Source organism: Physeter macrocephalus, chromosome 7 (assembly GCF_002837175.3).
Source record: "Physeter macrocephalus isolate SW-GA chromosome 7, ASM283717v5, whole genome shotgun sequence".
Lineage (NCBI taxonomy): Eukaryota > Metazoa > Chordata > Mammalia > Artiodactyla > Physeteridae > Physeter > Physeter macrocephalus.
Window position 1 is genome coordinate 141,487,736 of NC_041220.1, and position 21,470 is coordinate 141,509,205.

General features: G+C 57.3%; 2 protein-coding genes across 5 annotated transcripts in view; one reads left to right on the forward strand and one right to left on the reverse strand.

The window, feature by feature from the left end:
- Window positions 1–65: 65 nt before the first annotated feature.
- TADA2B (transcriptional adaptor 2B) lies at window positions 66–16,368 on the forward strand. 2 transcript variants are annotated; one of them, XM_028492342.2, is made up of 3 exons: window positions 66–360; window positions 11,805–12,799; window positions 14,094–16,368. In XM_028492342.2, the coding sequence occupies exons 1-2, from the start codon at window positions 91–93 to the stop codon at window positions 12,795–12,797; spliced, it is 1,263 nt and encodes a 420-aa protein (XP_028348143.1). In that variant the 5' UTR covers window positions 66–90; the 3' UTR covers window positions 12,798–12,799; window positions 14,094–16,368. The 2 variants fall into 2 exon arrangements, with proteins under 2 accessions (XP_028348143.1, XP_023975284.1); XM_024119516.3 differs by having other exon boundaries at window positions 11,805–16,368.
- GRPEL1 (GrpE like 1, mitochondrial) overlaps window positions 4,502–21,470 on the reverse strand; it is a 23,586-nt gene continuing 6,617 nt past the window's right edge. The window contains exons 4-5 of one of the 3 annotated variants that reach the window (XM_028492344.2): window positions 9,902–10,062; window positions 4,502–4,944 (exon numbers count right to left, since the gene is read on the reverse strand). In XM_028492344.2, the coding sequence (XP_028348145.1) occupies window positions 4,789–4,944; window positions 9,902–10,062 (317 nt within the window). In that variant the 3' untranslated portion in view covers window positions 4,502–4,788. The other 2 variants (XM_028492343.2, XM_024119517.3) reach the window with 2 other exon arrangements.

The following is a 21,470-nucleotide window of genomic DNA, read 5'->3' on the forward strand; positions in this document are numbered from 1 at the left end:
GACGGTTGCTGGAGCGCGGCGGCGGGCCCGGGCGGCGGCGCGCTGACGGTGGGCGCGGCGGCGGCGGGCGCGGGCGGCGGGCGGGGGAAGATGGCGGAGCTCGGTAAGAAGTACTGCGTGTACTGCCTGGCCGAGGTGAGCCCGCTGCGCTTCCGCTGCACCGAGTGCCAGGACATCGAGCTGTGCCCAGAGTGCTTCTCGGCCGGCGCCGAGATCGGCCACCACCGCCGCTACCACGGCTACCAGCTGGTGGACGGCGGGCGCTTCACGCTGTGGGGGCCCGAGGCCGAGGGCGGCTGGACCAGCCGCGAGGAGCAGCTTTTGCTGGATGCCATCGAGCAGTTCGGCTTCGGAAACTGGGTGAGCAGCGGGCCGGGAGGCCGGCGCACCTGCGGGTTCGGCGCGGCCGCGGAGGGCCAGGGGGACAGGGCCAGTTCACGCCCCAGACACGGCGCAGAGAGGTTAAGCCACCCGCCCAAGGTCACACAGCAGGAAGTAGCGGAGCGGGGGTTCGGACCGTGGCTGTCTGACACCAGGGCCGTTTTCCCCGCCTTTGGGATTACTTCCGTAGGTGTCTGCCGAGTGCGCCCCTTGGGCGAGACACCGGACGGAGTGGGAGTCGGGGGACACAGGCAGGTCCGCAGACTTGACAGCAGTAGGCGCCCGAGGAAGGAGTTGGTTTTGCCTGGAGGACAGTGGTGGTGAAGGCCAGACGAGCTCCACACGGGCCCGCGGCCTCTCCCACCGCCTCGCAGGCGCTCACCTTGCCCTCATGGCCCCGCTCGCTTTGTGGCCTGTGTCCTCTGCCAGGCACTTGTTCATCCTGGCGTCCCTCGGACACCAGGACCTCGTGTGAGGAAGGCTCAGTGGCTTCCGCCACAGGAGCGTCCCGTCCCGGGTTTTGGTCTCTTCCTCTGTCAGGAGGTTTCTATGGGGACACTTATCTGAGAGGAAAAGGCGAGAGCCGGACTGGATTCGTTTACATCGGGCTCCTTGAGAGAGAGAGACGTGGCGGCGCTTCTCTAGGTGGTCCCCGAGGAGCGCTCTTTTCACTCTGCAAGAGGAAGCTCTCATCCCTGTTAGAAGGGGAAAGCCTGGCTGTACTCTGGGCCGTAACCGCCAAGGATGTGCGGTCACCTCCAGGCATTGTGAGAAGTAGGGAGGAGAGACCTGACCCCAGCTCCCCATCTTTCCAGACCCTTCCACTTGATGGTCCCCCAAGCTTCCCCGAACCAGTATTTCATCTTGCTGCCACTTCTCCAGCAGTACAGCCGGCCCTCAGTATCCATGAGGGATGTGTTTAGAACCCTCCCAGGCCACCAAAGTCCTCCAGTACTCAGTCCCTTGTATAAAATGGCGAAGCGGGGTTGAACCCACGGATACCAAGAGCCGACCGTATGCCGCTCCTCCTGGGCTTACTGGGAGACATTCCACGCTTCTCCCCACATTCCCAAACACACCCTGCCTTTACTTATTTCTGCTTTTCTTTCTATAACGTGAGCCAGTCTTCAGGGACCAGTACCCGTTCCACAGCCCTAGAATCTTCACTCTTCTCCCCAGCTCCCTAGAGACGCTGCTGTACAAATTCTCACCTAGGCACCAGCATCATGATTGCCACCCGCCAAAACCTTCCTTCTCACTTTGTCCTGAAATGCTGTTTATTGACGTGAGCATCTGCTCTGTGCATGTTACAGAAAGGCTTCACCCGGGTCTTCAGGGGCTTACAGTGTTGTGAGCATTTGGTCCTGAGCCTGGAGTTCTGCCCTGAGCTCCAGCCTTCGATCGCAAACCCATCCCTGACATCCTCGTGCTTATCTCCCGGACATCTCGACGTTCCTTGACCCACATCTCACACCTCGAGCAGTTACTCAGGCTGCAAATGAAGAACCACCCTCAGGGCCTTCTGGGTTCAATTTAGTAGCAGCCCTGTCTTCAGAATATTTCCAGAATCTGACCACTTGTCTCAGCCTTAGTCTAGGCTGATGTTTATCTCTCGCCCGACCACTTCGGGAGCCTCCTTCCTGGCCTCTCTGCTTCATGCTTGTGCCCTGCAGCCCATTCCAGGCAACGGGATCAGAGTGATCTTCGAGGACACGGCACGTCACATCAGCTTTCAGTGGCTTCCAGTTCTCTGGAGGTGAAACTGGAGGGCCTGCAGGCCTTATAGCACCTGCCTACCTCTGGGGTCCCAGCTGCTGCCCTCCTTGACCATGCTTTAGTTCTTCTGCTTAGAGAGTTCTTCCCCCAGATCATGGTTCGTGACTGGGCTTTCTTCTTATATATCAGTGCCTTAGAGAGCCTTCCCTTCCCCAGTTCATTCTTGCAGCTCTTATCTCTACAGTAGCAGCTCAAAATAGCTAGCGTGGACCGAGAGCCTTGCTGGGTGCCAGGCACCGTGCTGAGCTCCCCTGCGTTTCTTGTGAGATCTTCCCAGCAGCCCAGTGCAGCAGGTTTTAAACTGAATAGTTTGACTTCAGAGTCTGTGCTTCTAGCTGCACTGTCTACACTGCCTGCCCTGCAGCACTGTGGAAAATACTCAAAAAACAAGCCGGGGACTAAAACATTTGTAGTGTATGGGAGGAAGCTGGGAGGGCGTTCTCAAAAGCAGTACTTTTCAAACTTTAACTTGCACATGAATCACCTGGGGAGCTTGTTAAAAATGCAGATTCCGACTCCCAGCCGGCAGCAGGCTCGGCTGAGAGACAAAGCCGCTAAGCCGGGTGCTTCTCCCTGCTGAACCGGTGGTGGGTTTCTGGGGGAGGCTAGCCACGCCTGGAGGTCCACAGGCCGCGCCGAGGCGCCGGCTCTAGTGTCTGTAGCTGTGCTCTCTGGGGCTGCGCTACCCTGAGCCTCACTGTGCGTCATCAGAAGCTCCTCTGCTGCTCTGAGATGTGTGTCGTTCCCAGGTGTGCGCGCGTAAGCGGCGTGTCCCACGCCTGCCGTCGTTAGCAAGCGCCGGTTCTGGGTGACGCTCCTCCCAGCAGCGTTTTTGGGGTGGCTCTTAGTTTACAGCTGAAGAAGAGCGACTCGGAGAACTTAAAGTGCTCGTGCAGGATGCCCCACCCTTCCACGCGGTGGAGCCAGGGTTTAGACACAGGCCTGACCCCGGAGCCTGGGCCTTAACCTCCCGGGGTAAAGAGCGCCGCGAGGAGCCAGGTCTGGACCCGGCTCGGCGGGAGGTGAGTGGGTGGGACGGGGCGGGGCGACGGTGACCGGCGGGCGCGGGAGCCGGCTTTCAGGGGCTGAGTGTGGAGTGTGGAGAAAGGCAGTGGGGACGGTGGCGCGGAGGAAGGTGACACCCTTTATTCCGATTTATCCGATGGTTCGTGTGAGCGGGGGGTCGTGGGGACTTCGTGGGGACAGGCCGCCGTGCAGCCCGGGCCATCTGCTCGCGCCGTGTCCCGGGGCTGCGGGCGCGGCCGGGAGGGTTTGGGGACGAGCCCAGGGGCCGGGGGCGGGGGGAGACATAGCTGTGACGGCGAGACCGGGGAAGGGCTGGCGGGTGGGCCCACAGGGTCTCATCACGGCGGGTATTGAGACCTCCTCCTCCCAGGGCAGCCGGTCGTGGGGTGGACGCTGTGCAGATTCAGAATGAGACACGGATCCTGCAGGAACGCAGACACAGATGTAAACACAGGGGTGAAATATTCTCCGTTTGTTGTTTGGTTGCTGGAGCATCGAACAGTTTGAGGGAGGCCCGGGCTCCTGCAGACGGTGTTCAGGAGGACTCTAGGGGGAGGTGGGGTTCAAGCTGGCCTTGAAGCTGGATTTCAGATTGAAAACGGATGCCAAGTTCTCTGTGGACTCTGCGGGGGCTTGTGCACGTACGTTCGGCCTAATTATCGGAGGCAGGTGGAGTGTCCTGAACAAGGAGTTTTACTCTTGCAGATGACAGGCATCCGGCAGCTTGGGTGATGCCGGATGTGTAGGTGATCACTGCGCTGTGCAGTCGTTGGTTCATTTGTTCATCCGACACTTACCTGGGGCCCGTTTTACGTCAGCCCCTGTGCTAGGTGCACAGAGTGTAGCCCCTGGGGGAGGTCTGGAAATAGGTGTTTCCAGACGTTCTCAGGGAGTCCTAATGGAGTGGGTCAGCAGAGCCTCGTCTGGGGACCATAAGAACGGTCACCTTCTCAACCAGGTGAAAGTCCCTTCTGTGTGTTGGTGGGAACGGGTAAGCCCATCCTGTGAGCCTCCCGACAGCGAGGTTCTCAGTTGCCTTTACGGATGGGGAGGAGGAGGAGGGGAGAGCCTGGATGGAGAAACCAGCTGGAATGAATACGGTTATGCAGAGCAGTGTGATTGAGAATACCCTGGTGGGCTTGTTAAACACGAATCCTGTCCCCCCTCCCGCTCTGGGTTCTGGAGTCAGCAGGTCTGAGGCTTGGTGTGAGAATCTGCATTTCTAACCACTTCACAGGTGAAGCTGCTGCTGGCCCAGGGACCCTACTTAAAAACCACTGATGTGGAGTAAGGCATGTGACTTTTAAAACTTCTGTTCTTTAAAAAAAAGTATATATTTTTATTGTGGTGAAACATACATAACGTAAACTTTGCCATTTTAACCATTTGTGAGTGTCCAGTTCGGAGGCATTAGTACATTCACATCGGGCAGCCATCACCACCGTCGTCCCCAGAACACCTTCACAGACAGAAACTGTCCCCCGTTTCCACCCCCCCAGGCCCGCGTAGTTGCCACTCTACTTCGTGTCCCTGTGGGTTTGCCCGTTCGAGGGGCCTCGTGTAAGTGGGTTCGTGCAATGTCTGTGCTTTTGCGGCTGGCTCGTTTCACGTAGGATAGAGTTCCCCAGGTCCGTCAGGGTTGTAGCGGGTGTCGGGACTTCCGTCCTCTTTAAGGCTGAATAATGCTCCATCGTGTGGATGCGCCACCCTTTGTTTATCCAGTCTTTCGTCTATGAGCACTTGGGTTGCTTCCACTTGAGGCTGTTGGGAATGATGCTGCAGTGAACATAGGTGTGCAAATATCTGTTGGAGTCATTATTTTGGGTAAATACCAGGAGGTGGAATTGCTGGATCTGTGTACTTTTTTTGAGGACCTGCCATGCTGTTTTTTTGCAGTGGGGTACACAGCTTTTTCAAGCTCTTTCACAGGTGGCCTGATTTGACCTGATAGGCTTTAGTCCCCTTGAGGGCCAGTCCCCTGTGTGAACTGGTGAATCCTGAGTGAGTTTAGGGAGGCAGACAGGGAACCTGGAACTGGGGGGAGGCTTATGGAACTTTCCAGCTAAAAAGCCTAGCAGACAGGATTGGTGGCCCAGGGAAACAGGGCCCCTGGAGTGGCTGATGACCTGGAAGCACAGACGAGAGACCCGTGTTAGTCACCGACCTCTGCGGTCGCAGGCGGCCCTGACCCGGACAGCAGCGCATCCCGGAGGGGAGGGGTCGGGCTGGAAGGCAGGGCAAGGTCTGGGGCCTACGATGCGGGGTGGGCGGCCCAGGGCGGCCTCCCAGCCCCCAGGGGCGGGCGGGCTGTGCTCTTCACTGTGAAGGGGGACCGGCCGGGGCTGGAGGAGGCAATGGCCGCGTCCAGGGCCCCGTGTGAGCGCGCGGGGCTCCGGCGCAGGGCGCTGGCCCGGCCCGGGGAGAAGGGCACATGCGCACGCGGGGGCGCGGGGGCCCGGGTGGGGCTGCAGGTCCGGGTCCGGGTCCGAAGCCCAGGTTTGGTTCACGGGGCAGGCGGACGAGTGTACGGAGTGACTGAGGGAGGCCGGGGCCCGGCTCCTGCTCGCGTCCCTGTCGCAGGCTCCAGCCCTTTGTCCCGGCAGCCTCTGGGCGCGAGGAGAGCCGTGGGGGGGCCGGCCGCGGAGCGCCCTCGGGCTCTGAGTCCACCCTCCTGGGCCGGCGGCTCTGAGGCTGCCGCCTGGGCCCTGGGCCCCGCTCTCTCCCGGCCCCGCAGGCCACTCGCTCTCTGCTGCCCCGGGGCCCCTGCAGTGTCCTGGCTGCTCCCCGGGTCTCTGCCCCAGCCCCCGGGGCTGCCGGGTTGCTTCTGTCCCCTTGAGGCTTCTTCCCTTAAAGAGAAAGGAAGCTGGAGCCGCGCCTCTCTCCCGCCCCAGGCCTGGCCCCTGAGCCTCCGGAGCGAAGGCAGCCTCCGGACCTCCGCCTCCCAGGCAGATGCTGCCGCTGAGAAAGGATGTGCGCTCTTCAGGATGCTCTAGAGTAGAACCGCCAACCTGCACCGGAAGGATGCTCTGTGACGCTAAAGATAGTCGTTCTGTTAAAGGCACTGGTTTGTGCGCAAAGATTGGACTGAATTCTCTGCCCGGGAAGAAGTAGGTCGTGCAGTGCCCTCGCACATCCCGGAGGTTAGAGAGGGAGCCGTGGCCGCACTTCTGTGATGCGGTCCGTCTGGAAGGGAGAGCGGGAGCCCGGCGGCGGGGCCCTGCGCTGCCTTTTGAACGTCTCAGAAAGCAGTTGACTGCACGGCCTGCTCTTGGTGTGCCCTGCGCCACTGGGTGGGCGAGTGCTGGCTGGTGCCCTGGGGGGTAGCTTCACCTAGGCTTATTCTCCCAGTCTGTAAAACGTGGGGAGTGAAAGTCATGGTACCTCGTGGGAACTGCTAGGAGGATGAAATGAGGTGACAGATGTACAGGCTCGTACACGTTAACTGTTACTATTCATGATGATTTTTGTTTTATCCTGACAAAACCCTCTAAGAGGAGGAATTACAGATCAAGAAGCAGAAGTTGAGAGGATAAGGATCCCACGCTAGTAAGTAATTGAGCCAGAATCCGAACCTAGTTCTGGGGGTCATCGAAGCCTCCCTGGAGGAGATGATCTGGGTCTTGAGAATAAACACAGGTTGTGGAAGTGACGCTGACAGCTTCGTAGTAGTAACAATAGCCAGCATCCATGGGGGCAAACTGTGCCCAGCACTGGCTGAGCACTGTACATGCATTACCTCATTAACTCCCCCTCTGTCCCGTGAAGGAGGCGGTAGCATTACCTCCGTAATTCAGACAAGGAGACTGAGGCACAGAGAAGTGATTCGTCCGAGTTACTGAGCAGTGAAGGGGTGGGGCCGGGAGTGGGTCGCAAAGCCCCGCCCCAGCCTGTGCACGTGGAGAGTAGTCGGCATTTGTCTGGAGGATGTTGGCACAGCAGCCTGGCGAGCAGACCTTCAGGTCAGGAGGGGCAGAGGCCGCCTCAGGTGAGAGTGGCCAGCACGGAGGGGAGAGACCCCGAGGCAGCCCCGCTGGCGGGAGCGGGCCGGCCCGCAGTGCTGACGGCTCTCTGGGCTGTTCTTTTTTCCTTTCCCTGCTCGGGTGCTGGAGGCTGGCACGAGTGCGCCTGCAAAGGCCGGAGGGCGTGCAGAGCAGCCAGAGAGCCCGGTGGGGCTGTTGCCCACTGGGGCCTCCTTCCTCTCCTGGAGAGGCTGCATCCTGGCCTGGGTCTAGTGACCTTGGAAAGTAGACCTCACGGGCCCAGTTCAGTGTCTGAGAGACACGTTTTCCTTTATTTTTCGGAGGACCTAAGGAAGCAGCATACCTAACTCTCCTTACCTTTCTGCAAAGATGGGAGTCTCTTTTTTTCTAAGCGTTTAGCATTAGACTTTGGGCTACTTACCGGTGTGTTACTGCGTGCTGCGGTGCGAGAGGACCCAACCGCAGGATACGGTTGTGTTCCTTGTTTAGTTCTAGTTGTACTTGAAGTGAACTTTCTCTTCAAATCTCTTTCCCCCAAACTCAATTTTGTTGCTTCTGCCTGCCCAGCCGTCTGTCCGTCCATCCGTCCTTCTGTTCATCTGTCCCTCCATCCATCCATCCTCTGTCCATCTATCTATCCATCTGTCTGTCCATCCATCCGGATTAAGCAACAACTTTGACCTTGAACATGTGAGGGAAAGAACTTCCCTCCCATTCACTCTCCTGCTGTCACATGGGATGCTGTAACTTGGTGATGGGACACTTCTGTCACTTGTGTGGGCTGGTCTTGTGTGACCACTGACACGTGAAGATTGAAGGGTGTGACGAGCAGGGTGCCGGGCCTGTGGTAGGAGTGCTGTTGCTGTTTTTAACCATCATCTTTTAAAATATGTTCATTGCTATGGTTTCGTTTCCCTGAACCTGTCTGCCTTCTGTGGACTCCCATTAGAATCAGAGCTGGGTCATTGCTGTCATTTAGACTATTCCATCATGACCCTCACTGTTTGAGGGTCCTTGGGAACTAGGATCTTGCGTGCTTTCCTGGGCCTGTCTCACTGCTCATTAAGCGAATGTGGTGGCCCCTGGGGGGCGATTCTCTCAGCAGTAGCTGGTGGCCGGTGTCTCTCCTAGCAGTGGCCTGCCTTAGGCAGTGGCCGATGTGATTGCTGATGGGGGTTCCTGGGCTCCTGGTGACAGGGCGCTAGCCCCACTGATCTGTGGCTTCATAAATACCCATCGCCCGGGTCCATCTGGAGCCAGAGACCCCCTTTGTTACCTGAAGAGGAGCTGGATAACTGAGGTGTCAGCGCAGGGCCCACAGCTGTGGGGCCCGCTTGCCCAGCGGGGCTGGGAACCCAGGCCACCCGCCTGGCCTCCACGCAGCCGCGGGAGTGTGGATATTTGCAGAGCGAGGCGTGGAGCCACGGAAGCGTTGGGGTGTCGCCCCCCGGAACACAAGAGCCGTGTCTTCTAAGGGCTCTGTATGTTTTTTCTTTAAGCATTTTGGATGAAAATCTTAGACCTTTGTAGACAGAGAATTGAGGCAGAATTTAACTTTACTTAAAAAATACTTGTAGTTTTACTCAGAAGTGAAAAACCAGCACACACAACCCCTCGCGAAACGTGAGCATCTTGCATCTGCTTAGTGCAGGAAGCCAGCATTGGCCCAGAGCCATTAGCTCTCGCACAGACAGGCCCGGGGTCCCACCAGCACCCCCGTCGAGGTAGCTGCCACGTCTCGTCCGCTCTGGGTCTGCACACTTCCTTCCGTGTCTCTGGGCCCGGGACGCCTGTGGGGAGTGCTGGCCCGGTGATTGTGGGGCGGCTGTAATTCGGGGTTGGCTGCTGGGCCCTGGCCTCACAGTGGTGAACAGAGCTGACCAGGGTCCCCTCTCCTGATGCTTCCCTCTGCTTGGGACTTTTCCGTAGTTTTAAAAATGGGCAGTACGTTCATAACGTTGAAAACGCTAAGTCACAAGAAGGTGTGCAGTGAAGTAGTGGCCCCCTGCCAACCGCACCCGATGCCCTGGGGGCGGGGCTGGAGTCGTGTGTCCTTGGAAGGTGTCTGATGCAGCACAGGCGGAGAGCTGTCTGTCTCCCAGCCGTTTGGGCACGAGGGCACGAGGGCAGCAGCGCGAACACACCCTTCTGCCGCGTGCGTTTTCAGCCGCCCCGCGTGGGAGCGAACGCGGGTGGCGCATCCCCGGCCTGCGGCCCCCGGGCTTCCTTGCTGCCTCCACAGCCTCTGCTCTCTGTTCCCAGAGTGTCGGGGTTGATGGAGAGAACCTCAGGTCAGTAAAAATACCTTGGTTTGGTCAGATGCAACTTTACTGCCGAGAATCCTTCTGTTCCTTCAGGGCTTACATTTTACCCTCAGTGTGGTGCGCTGAGCATCTGATGATTTCTGCGAGGCAGGTCGCTGGGGTTCAGGGTGGACAGCAGACTTGCTGGAGGGCAGAGCTCTCACAGGAGGTCTGCACCGGACCAGGGACGGGGCCCAGATCTGGGGCCCAAGGTCCTACCCGCGCAGCCTGGGTGGAAGCTGCGGTGAGGGGGAGAGGCTGAGGGGCACGGCTCCCGGAGCTGGCGGCTCAGACCGGGCACAGGCGGGCAACCCCGCTCCCCAGACGCTCACCAGGGTGACATGCTCCCGAAAGGGCGTGGGTCAGGGACAGCGTCTTCCCAGTGTGTCACAGGGGCTCCCGGGCCCCAAGGTGGGGTGGGGGGAAGACCCTTACCGTCCACGAGAGCCTCACCGGCCGCTGAGGGGGGCCTCCTGCTCCTTTACTGTGGGACTCAAGGCTCCGAGGAGGGCGTGGCCAGCCTGGGTCAGCGACAGTAGCTTTTGGGAATGGTTGTGACTTGCTTTTGTTTTGTTGTTTTTTGGATGAAATGCTTCCTGGGGAGGATAATGACAGAGTTGATGCTAAGAGTGAGTGATTTTTTTTTTTTGAGTGTTCTTTTTCTTTTTTATATAAATTTATTTATTTTATTTATTTTTGGCTGCGTTGGGTCTTCGTTGCTGCGCGCGGGCTTTCTGTGGTTGTGGCGAGCGGGGGCTACTCTTCTTTGCAGTGTGTGGGCTTCTCATTGCGGTGGCTTGTCTTTGTTGTGGAGCACGGGCTCTAGGCACGCGGGCTTCAGTAGTTGTGGCACGCAGGCTCATTCGTTGCAGCTCGCGGGCTCTAGAGCGCAGGCTCAGTAGCTGTGGCGCACGGGCTTAGTTGCTCCGCGGCATGTGGGATCTTCCCGGACCAGGGCTCGAACCCGCGTCCCCTGCATCGGCAGGCGGATTCCTAACCACTGCGCCACCAGGGAAGCCCGCTAAGAGTGATTTTTAAAGAAGAAACCATGTAGTTTCTTCATGAGACAGAGTCTAGCGTTAGCTCTGGTCCTCCGTTTTCCCTGCATGGTGCTCAGGAAGAGGCCTTGCAGTTAGGTCCTGGTCCTGCCTTCTTTGTTCTGGTGCCTTTCGGCCCCGCCCTCTGTGCGGCACCTCGGGGAGGGACGCTGGGTCTGGTCACTGTGCCAGGGATCCTTCCTAATCGCTTCCCTCCCCTCTCCTCCCCTCCCCTCCCCTCCCCTCCCCTCCGTGCCCAGTTTGTCAGTAGCGTCAGCCCGAGGGGACCGGCTGTTTTCCTGGGTTCCAGTTTGGCCTTTGGGGGTGCAGGGATCATCCCGATCTCGGGGGGCTGAAGGCAGCCTGTGCGGCGCCCCGGCGGCTGCCCAGAGCCGGGAGGGCAGAGCGCGGGGTGAGCGAGGCCGGCGGGGTGCCGAGTGGCTGCCGGTGAATGAGTGCGCATTCTGGGCAGTTACCTTCTGAAGTGGCTTTAGCGGTTGACTTTGAGGAAGAGGCCTCTTGGCAGAAGGAAAAGATTGAGGGAGTTGTACGATTTCCTCCCATTAATAACCCTGTGTTCGCGGGCAGTTACCTTCTGTAGGCATGAACGCCTGCGTGCAGCCGGGCGTTTCCAGCCGCCAGACCACGGGGGCTGTCGGAAGTGCCGGCTCGCCTTCCCCTCTGAAAGGCTCTTTCCCACCCAGCCCGACCGCCCCCTAGGAAAGGGACAGGCGGACGCCGGGGCAGACCGGGCCTCGGCCCTTTCTGCTGGGGGGCGGGCAGCGCGCTGGAGACCCGGGCGCGTCTGCTGTCTGGTCTGGGAATGGAGAGGTGGGCTGGCATGAGGCGGGCGCCCCCGGGCTCTGGCTGTGCGCCCGCGCCCTGTGAGCCCCTCAGCCAGACCTAGCCGCTCGGGCGCGGGCCGTGCGGCGGGCAGATCGGCCCGTGCCAGGGGCCTCTGCTCGCCCTCTTAGGGGGCCCGGAGGAGAGTCGGGGTCTCAGACGTGGGTGCCAGCCCCCGCTCTGCCGCCAGCTCGCGCCGTGACCCCGCGCACGTTGGCGCCTCTCTGGGTCCTCACTTTCTCGCGGGCGGAATCCTCGAAGGTTCCCTCTAGCGCTGACTTCCACGTGATCAGCCCCGCCCAAGAGAACGTGCAGGAGGAGCGTCTCTGGGGAGGGGACTGTAGTGGTGCCATAGGAAGTAGTTCAGGTGAACCTCTGTGCAAGCGGTAAGGGAATCGCGCGAGCCCTGAGTCCGAGGCTCTGACTTTGGAAATGACCTCTGACCTTTGCCGTTGTAGGAGGATATGGCTGCTCACGTTGGCGCTTCCCGGACTCCCCAGGAAGTGATGGAGCATTATGTAAGCATGTACATCCACGGAAACCTGGGGAAAGCCTGCATCCCCGACACCATCCCCAATCGGGTGACAGACCACACCTGCCCCAGTGGAGGCCCCCTGTCTCCCAGCCTCACCACCCCCTTGCCTCCCCTAGACATCTCGGTGGCCGAGCAGCAGCAGCTGGGCTACATGCCGCTGCGGGACGACTACGAGATCGAGTACGACCAGGACGCCGAGACGCTCATCAGCGGGCTCTCGGTCAACTACGACGACGACGACGTGGAGATCGAGCTGAAGCGCGCGCACGTGGACATGTACGTGCGGAAGCTCAAGGAGCGGCAGCGGCGCAAGAACATCGCGCGCGACTACAACCTGGTGCCCGCCTTCCTGGGCAAGGACAAGAAGGAGAAGGAGAAGACGGCCAAGCGCAAGGTCACCAAGGAGGAGAAGGAGCTGCGGCTGAAGCTGCGGCCGCTCTACCAGTTCATGTCCTGCAAGGAGTTCGACGACCTGTTTGAAAACATGCACAAGGAGAAGATGCTGCGCGCCAAGATCCGGGAGCTGCAGCGGTACCGGCGCAACGGCATCACCAAGATGGAGGAATCGGCCGAGTACGAGGCGGCCCGGCACAAGCGGGAGAAGCGGAAGGAGAACAAGAACACGGCCGGCTCCAAGCGGGGGAAGGAGGACGGCAAGGACAGCGAATTCGCCGCCATCGAGAACCTGCCCGGCTTCGAGCTGCTGTCGGACCGCGAGAAGGTGCTCTGTAGCTCCGTGAACCTGAGCCCCGCTCGCTACGTGACCGTGAAGACCATCATCATCAAGGACCACCTCCAGAAGCGGCAGGGCATCCCCTCCAAAAGCCGCCTGCCCAGCTACCTGGACAAGGTCCTGAAGAAAAGGATTTTAAACTTCCTCACGGAGAGCGGCTGGATTTCCAGGGATGCTTCCTGAAGGCGAGTCGCTGTGAGACCTGGAATGATGCTAAAGAGCTTGTGAGCCAAAATGACCGGGGCCGGGGGTGGGGTGGGGGGGCAGGGGAGGGGCGAGGAAACGCTTTTTTTCCCCGTTCCTCCTTTTTAAACAAATTGAGTTCTTTTTGGGGGGTATCAGTTCTTCTTATGGTCCTCTTTAGAAGCAATAGTAACACTCACATCGTGGGGGAGACGAGTATCTATTTTAACTTAGTCCTGAAGGTAATACTTTAAGATGACGATTCGCCTTTAAGTGTTCAGTTTGGAGAAAATTAGGAGATTGGGCAATTTCCCTGTATTTGTGAGTTTCTTCCCTTTGGTGCATGACTGTCGCGCTGTGGGCAGAGGGGCGCCGTGCCCTGCCGGGCTGCCAGCTTCGCCCTGTGACCTGACACCCCGGCACAGCCCGGCACGGGGCACTTTAGACGGGGGCCGGGCAGGGCAGGTGGAAGGGAGGCCGGGGAAAGACGGGACAGGGCGTCCGTAGGGCCTGGAGAGGAGGAATCTGGTGTGGAACAGGTTGGCCAAGTGGCGCGTCCGTAGCTCCCGAGTCTGACCGCCCCCGCTTGCTCGCGGGGGGCTCACTGTGGGAGGAACAGCGGCCCTTGGCAGGCTCCCTAGGGTCTCGGGGGACACCGGGCCCAGCACGGACTGCCAGAATGCTGGGGCTGCTTTTGGCTGCTCTGAGAGCTTGCATGCGGGAAGAACTCGTTGTAGAAGGTTCACGGCTGAGAGTTCTCTGGGTTCGGGCGTTAGCTCCCCCCAGGGTTTTCACCCTGGTTGCAGGTGCCTCTTTCGCTGCGACTCTGGCCCTGCATCTTACTCGGGGTGGCGTCAGGCGCTCAGCTTGGCGGGGGGCGAGGCCTGGGCACCGCGTCTCTGGGTCACCGTCTTGAACCACACTCAGAGGTGGCTTCTGCCCGGCCCTGTTTGGAGACGCTCCCAGGGGCGCTCTCTCGTGGACCCGGACGGCCCTTCCTTCCGGAGCCTGAGGGGGGTCCCTCGGCTTCCCGCCGCTCAGGGCTCCCGTGTCCAAGGCCCTGCTTTGCTTTGGAGTCGGTGGAGCGGCCGGAGCCCAGCGGTCGGCTCCTCCCGGGGCACGTCCTGCCTCTCCTCCCTCATAGCTACCAAGACTGTTTACCTCCCGGAGTGTTTGGGCTTGAAGTTACATTAAAGTGAAGTTATTTGAAAGAAAAAGGAAGAAAACCTCATCATTAACAAGAACGACTTAATTACGGTGCCTTTTCCTTTCTTTTTACGTTCTTCTGTCCTCTAGGGGTAAAAGTTTCAGCATTAAATAAGCCCTTCAGACACACTGTACATGGCTTTAGTTGTAAACTGCACGGCACGCTGGCAGAGAAGCGCTCCCTGTGACCTAACGAGGAGCCCAGGACGTCTCTGTGAGCGCGCAGTAGCGGGCAGCGCGGTCGCTCGCGGGCGCCCCGCAGGATAGCGACGGCTGGCGGAGCGCGGTCCTGTCTACCGCTGAGCGGAGATGGAGACAGAGCTACGTTCCCGCAGGTGTTCCAGCCAGTGGTTCTCACCTGGGGCTCCTGGGCTGGCAGCGTCAGCATCCCCTGGGAACCTGCTAGAGATTCAGGTACTCAGGCCCCGCCCCAGTCCTCAGAAACTCCAGGGGTGGGGCCCGCAGAGCTGTGTTTTTACTGGCCTTCCAGGTGACCCGGAGGCAGGCAGAAGTTTGAGAACCACTGGCTTTAGCTACTCTGATGTCACTGATTTTCTACATCAGATTCCTAGTTTGATGAGGTTTTAACTCTAGTCTTATTTTTATATAAAATGACTGCCAGACTTTCATTAAGCTTGAGAAGCAAAAGCTCCCTGTAAATGTGCGTGGCCCTGGCTGAGAGCTGTCAAATGAAAAACTTTTGTGTTTAAGCAGGTTTTCAGTATGTGTATCTTTTTGACGGTATGAAGAATTTATTTAGGCTTGACTGTTTTTAAACAAACAAACACCATGATGAATGTATAATTTATGTTAAAGTATTAGAACGCTTCGTTACAAGGGAAATGTAGTTTTATGATTGGTTGCCCCTTATCCCGTTCAACTCCAGCTATTACTGTCACATCAGTCCTTACCCCGCTGTTTGTTAGCTCGGAGCCTTTAAATTTCTATATTTAATTCTCATGATAAATTAGTCACCATAATCCCATGGAATTAATTAGGTCTTTTCAGAATTTAAACTCTTTGAGTCACAAAAGATAATCAGCTATTCAGAATAATGCTCTGGGTGGCCAACATTCCGAGAATGTATTAAAACCGAAACTCTGCCTACTGTTCTTATTTCCCTTTTACGTATTAAACAGGTTGAGAACCAAACAGTGTCACTGCTTGCTTTTTAACCGCCTGCCCCTGGAGCCTTAGCTTTTCAGTCTCATAGATGGTATGAGCCAGCCTTCAAAATCAGGATGGGGGACAGCCCGTGACGTCTTAGTGTGGCACTTCCGTGTGTGTCACACCAGTTTTTCCTCCAAACCATGAGGAGTTAGTTAGAATAGAGTTCAGTGAAGCAGAAACCCTTCACGCCACTCTCCTTCCCTGAAAGAAGCGGGACACCCAGAGCTCTCGTGGAGCCAGGCCAGGAGAGCCTATGGTGAGTAGACAGCGCTGCCTCTGTCACCTACACGTGCTACGAATCCAGGCCGCGATTACACAAAACCCGGGAACTCGACGAGAGTGCGGTGCGCGGGTCTTTAACTGCCAGTGTCGGTGTGTACAAAATTACCTGTTTTCCTGTTAGCAGTGACCGACCGTGGATGAGTGAAGAACAGTAAACAAACAGCTGATCACCTTTAAGCGAGACCGTCACCTCTAGGTCTAGCACCTTTTTGCAGGCGCGGCTCTAGGTGAAAAGGGATGGGAGGGGACTGCACACGTTCCAAGAAATTAGTTTGAAAATTACTTTTCTCATTCACCCTCATTTTACAGATGAGTCCAGGGAGGCGAAAGGCTGTGCTCACAGCCACAGTGTAACGAGCAGGCGTAACTCTCGGCCGTTTCTCAATACGCTGTACTGCTGCCTTTAGTTCTGGGCTATGCTCTTGACCAAGTTATTTAAAGCAGCTTAAAAGAAAAGGAGGACAGGCTTCCCTGGTGCGCAGTGGTTAAGAATCCGCCTGCCAGTGCAGGGGGCCGGGAAGATCCCACGTGCCGTGTACCAACTAAACCCGTGCGCCACAACGACTGAGCCTGCGCGCCACAACCACCGAAGCCCGCGCGCCTAGAGCCCGTGCTCCGCAACAAGAGAAGCCACCGCAGTGAGAAGCCCGCGCACCACAATGGAGAGCAGCCCCCGCGCGCAGCAACGAAGACCCAACGCGGCCAAAAATAAATTTATAAAAAGGAGGGGGGGGGGGGGAGTTTCTTGAAATGGTATAAATTGGAATTTTAATTATGGGAGTATTACCTCCACCTTTCAAATCGACTCCCCACCTTTTTTGTGCAGTAAATCGAAGTAAGGGTATTGACCTTTAATCCTAGAAGCACCTCTTAGAAGCAAAGCTAGTGGAAGGTTATTTTCCCCTGGTTTATAAGAGTACCTCAGTCGTTCAACCTTCCCCTAACGTGAGGAACGGAGGGTCCTACGGCGGCGGGTCACAGGGTCAGCGCTTGCCGGTCGTGTGTCCTTGCTGCTGCTGAGTATCCACGGTCCCCTTCCGGGACAGAAGCCAGCACGCCCGCGTGTCAGGCACACAGCTGCAGGATTTGAGCAGAGACCCGGAAAGCTAAGCCACGCTTCTTTGCTTAGTAAGGATCTCCTCCACCAGAGCACACAGCTAGCAGAACGTAGGAAAATAAACAACAGGGCTTTAATCCTCTGAAATAAAATTTTAAATTTAACATTTAAAACATACCACGCACACAGTCCTCAGATCTCCGAGAGAGTCCATCTTCCTAGGGAAAGTACCTTCTGGTCACTAGTAACTAGTTGGGTATCGATTTAAACTTTTCTATAAAGAGATGAACAAAACAGGACAAAAGTAACCGAGTGTGTCAAATTCAGTTACTGGCAGAATAAGGGGGCGAGGACGTTAGCGTGCGCCCGCGGGTCTCACATCTCCCAAAGCCGGGGGACGATCGCTCTTAGCAGCGAGACGGTAACTCATCATAAACGAACTCGAATACGTCTTCACCAAGGGCATCGTACAATTTTCCTTAGCAAGAAAACTGTTTAAACGCTTGCCCTGCCTTCGGCGAGCGGCGGGGGGTGGGCTAAGCAGTCCAGGAACTCGCGTGCGACAGTGAGACGCAGAGGACGCGGCGCAGCCGGCGCAGCCCGCTAGCAAACAGCAGGATTCCCGCAGACCTTTTATTCATTTGAAATACTCCGACGTCACCAGGGCTTGAGCGGACACGGTGTTTTTCCCGACACCCCAGGGTCCGGTGGCATCCCGCCGGCCTGTCCCGTGGGCGCGCGGAACTAGTAACTCGCGAACGTTCGTTAACGCGGCTGTGCACCCGGCTTACTTCCTGTCCAGCCACTGGTCACTAAAGCCTGGCAACAAGGTTTAGGAGAAGGTCACAGGCACCCGCAGCGGAGAAAAGATGCAGCGGCCTGAGGCGGCGAGTGGTCTCGTGACACAGCCGCGCGGAGCCCGCGAGGCCGCTACGCCGCCTTCACCACCCCGACCAGGGCGGGCCTCAGGGTGCGCCCGTGCAGCTTGTACCCCACTTGGTTGACGAGCACCACCGTGCCCGGCTCCTTGCCCGCAACCGGCGTGTGGAACAAGGCCTCGTGCTCGTAGGGGTCGAACTTGGCCCCCGCGGGGTTCAGCCGGAGTAAGCCGTGCTTCCTGAACACCTTCTGGATCTGGGCCTCAGTCATCACGAGCCCCTCGTAGAGGTGCTTCAGGTGCGGGTTATCGTCTCCAATCTCCTCCTTCGGGACGCACTGTGTTGCCTTCTCCAGAATGTCTGCCACCTCCAGCAAGTCCTTGCAGAAGCCCTGAATGCCTGCACGAAGTTCAAGAAGAACAGCATTTGCGTTCTGTGTCAACGGCACGGCCAACTCAGAACCATAAGCCCCGTTTACGTCACACGCGGGCTCTTTAATGACACCTCTTCAAATCGCTAGTTTGCCCTAGAATTTCAATGGCTGGATTAAAAAACAGACCAACTCTTCTGGGGTTTAGACAAAAGCCAATGAGGTATAAAGACCAGCAGCTGAAAACCTGCAGAACCATCAGTGCTGCTCCAGGCTAAGAGGACACGCGAACCCCGGCGCACGTCGCTCCCGCAGACAGCAGAGCCAGGAAGGGGCCCAGGTGGCCGCCTCAGCTAAAGAGCACGGGGCCTGCGGCCACATCCCTGGCTGTCACCAAACTGCCCGTGTGATCCTGGTTAACCTCTCTGGGTCTCAGCTTCTTTGGTTATAAAACAGGGATAACAGTACCTAACACAGTGAGGTTAGGAGGACAAAACCACACACATTCAGAGCACCTAGAACACTAAGTACTCAATAGACGTCAGCAATTATTTGGCACGGTGGGGTAAAAGTTACCGGGACACACCCCAAGCCTTAACCTTTATCTAACAGAAGAAATAACGTGTTAAAAAACTTTGCATAAACACAAACGTTTGTGGTTCCAAGACAATGCTCCAGCTGCTGAACGAAGGAGGTCAGGGCGGATGAGAGGCGCACACCGGGTCAGCTCCCCCGGCCGCCCCGCCCTGGCCCTGGCCCTGGCCCTGGCCCTGGCCGTGCAGCAACCCGTCAGGCTCTAGCGCGGCCCACTCAAGTCTTCGCGGGTCTTGAAGGCTGTGCGCTTCGAAGGAGGCAGTGCGCTCGTTTTAGGCTTTACTCTTTCACATAGGGTTTTCACCCCACTGCTTTAAAATGAAATTAAAATTCCACCTATCCGATAAAGATGGGAGCATCTATTAAGGATTAACCCTGTGCTAGTTCCCGGGGAATGTCTGCCCACATGGAACGTATGGTCTCTGAGACACGCAGGAAATGGTCACACAAGTGGCAAGTACAATGATAACTTACACAAGGCACGCTCGTGAGCGCTGAGGACAGACTAACCTAAGGGACGTGGTTCGGCAGGGTAGGCGGAAGAGGGTTCCGGGAACTGAGGCCTGGAGAGCCGGGAGGGAGCCACGCGTTGGAGGAACTGAGGGCGGCCAGCCCACCGGGAAGATGCAGACCCGGAGTAGCCGAAGCTTCCAGACGGGGCAGTGGAACGGGCAGAGGTCTGCTGTGGCCACTCTGCCTGGGGCGTGGAGCAGGGACGCCAGAGCTGAAGCTGGCCCGGACCAGAGCGGAGGCAGCAGAGACAAGTGGATGAACCAGAGTCCAGGCATACCACTCACTGGATGGGAGGGGAGTAAGCTTGGGCGAGGAGAGGGTAGTTCACATGCCTGACCTAGACACCCGGGTGGGCAACAGTATCACTTCCTCAAATGAGGGAGAAAGGAAACACAGGCAGAGGGGAGAATCCAGTTTAAAACACCCCTGAGACATCCAGGACCAGAACGCAGAAGAAATGTCTGAGCTGGAAAGAGAACCTGTGCGTGGATGCCATTCAGACCGTGGGAGGGCAAGTCGGCAGGGGAGACGGCGAGAGGAGGGGAGGCCTGCTCCGAGCCCTGAAGAACCCAGACACGTGGAGGGCGACAGACACACAGCCAGCGCAGGGGATGACCAGAAGGAGGAAGAAGAACAGGAGCTGAGGTGACTGCATCCAGGAACGAAGAGCGTTCCCAGAAGTGAAGCGCCGTTGTTAAGGGGCCCGCGAGGGGAAAGCTGGGGCCCGCCATGGCAGCCTCTTGCTGGGTGCCGCCTTTATGAGCTCTGGGAGTGCCAGCGCCAGGGGGCTGCCCACACGCGGAGCTAAGACTGAAAAGAGCCCCCTCCCCGCGGCCGCGTGATCCACGCCACTGCCGCCGAGTCTGTCAACTCAGCAGCACGTGCGGGACATGCGAGTGGAAAGGGCGCTCCCGCGGCGGGACAGGCCCGGCCTTCGCAGCTGTGGGCTTTGCGGGCACGCGCAGAGGCAGCGCCGGGGTCTGGGCTGCCCCCACAGCTCCCACGGCAGGTCCAGCCGCATGACTACTCCGGTCCTGGGACTTGACCTCAGTGGATCTGTGCTGGTGGTTTTGTGCACGCAGCACCTGAGGGACCCCAGGGCCGACTGCCTGCGTTCCCACAGCGCAGACGGGGCCGAGGGCAGTGTGACAACAGCGCACTTTGTGAGCCCGCACAACAGGTGACAGATGGCACCACAGAGCACACTCCCTGGTAGATGGCTCTGGCGGAGGGATACCGAGTGGCTCCCCTTCCAGCGGGAGCACTCCAATCCTGCCTGCCCCACAAGGCAGCTCAGAAACGGATCTGGGGGCCTCTATTCCAACAACTAGGGAGCAGGACCTGCCCCCAACAGGGCTGTGACAACCACAGAGCAGAGAGGAGGCCCCGCTCAAATCCAGTACAGACTCTGGTCACCAGACCACCAGTCACACCTCCTATCAAGGGGATAATGGCCAGGACACGATGAGGAAAGAGGTGGCAGGCATCCACACTAAAAACAGGCCTTGGGCCTTCCCTGGTGGCACAGTGGTTAAGAATCCGCCTGCCAATGCAGGGGACACGGGCTCGAGCCCTGGTCTGGGAAGATCCCACATGCCGCGGAGCAGCTGAGCCCGCGTGCCACAACTACTGAGCCTGTGCTCTACAGAGCCCGTGAGCCACAACTACTGAGCCCACGAGCCACAACTACTGAGCCCACATGCCACAACTACTGAGCCCACATGCCACAACTACTGAGCCCACACGCCTAGAGCCCGTGCTCCACAAGAGAAGCCACCACAATGAGAAGCCTGCGCACCGCAACAGAGAGTAGCCCCCGCTCGCCACAACTAGAGAAAGCCCATGCGCAGCAACAAAGACCCAATGCTGCCAAAAATAAATAAAATAAAATAAAAAACTCACTACAAACAAAAGTCCAGGACCAGATGGCTTCACAGGCGAATTCTACCAAACACGCAAAGAACCTACACCAATTCTTCTCAAACTCTTCCAAAAGACTGAAGAGGAAGGACACTATGAAGCCACCATCACCCTGATACCAAAACCAGACAAAGACACTACCAAAACAGAAAATTACAGGCCAATATCTTTGATGAATACAGATGCAAAAATTCTCAACAAAATGTTAGCAAACCGAATCCAACACGTAAAAAAAGATCATATACCACGACCAAGTTAGATTCACCCCAGGGTCATAAGAATGGTTCAACATATGCAAATCAATCAATGCGATACACCACATCAACAAAAGAGAAGACAAAAACCACATGATCATCTCAGTAGATGCACAAAAAGCATCTGATAAAATCCAACAACCATTCATGATAAACTCTTACGAAAGTAGGTATAGAGAAAACACCTCAACATAATTAAAGCTATTTACGACAAACACACAGCCAACATAATACTCAATGGTGAAAAGCTGAAAGCCTTCCCACTAATGATACTATATTTTGAAAACCCTAAAGACTCCACGCAAAAACTACTAGAACTGATAAAGGAATTCAGCAAGGTAGCAGAATACAAGATTAACATACAGAAACTGGTTACATTTCTTTATACTAACAATGAAATATCAGAAAAGGAATGTAAAAAAAACCAAT

Excerpts from the sequence above, each read along its gene's own strand:
- TADA2B (XM_024119516.3), top strand. The coding sequence starts at position 91 with ATGGCGGAGCTCGGTAAGAAGTACTGCGTGTACTGCCTGGCCGAGGTG. Across the intron at positions 361-11,804 it reads AGTTCGGCTTCGGAAACTGG|GAGGATATGGCTGCTCACGT; the intron begins GTGAGCAGCGGG and ends TTGCCGTTGTAG.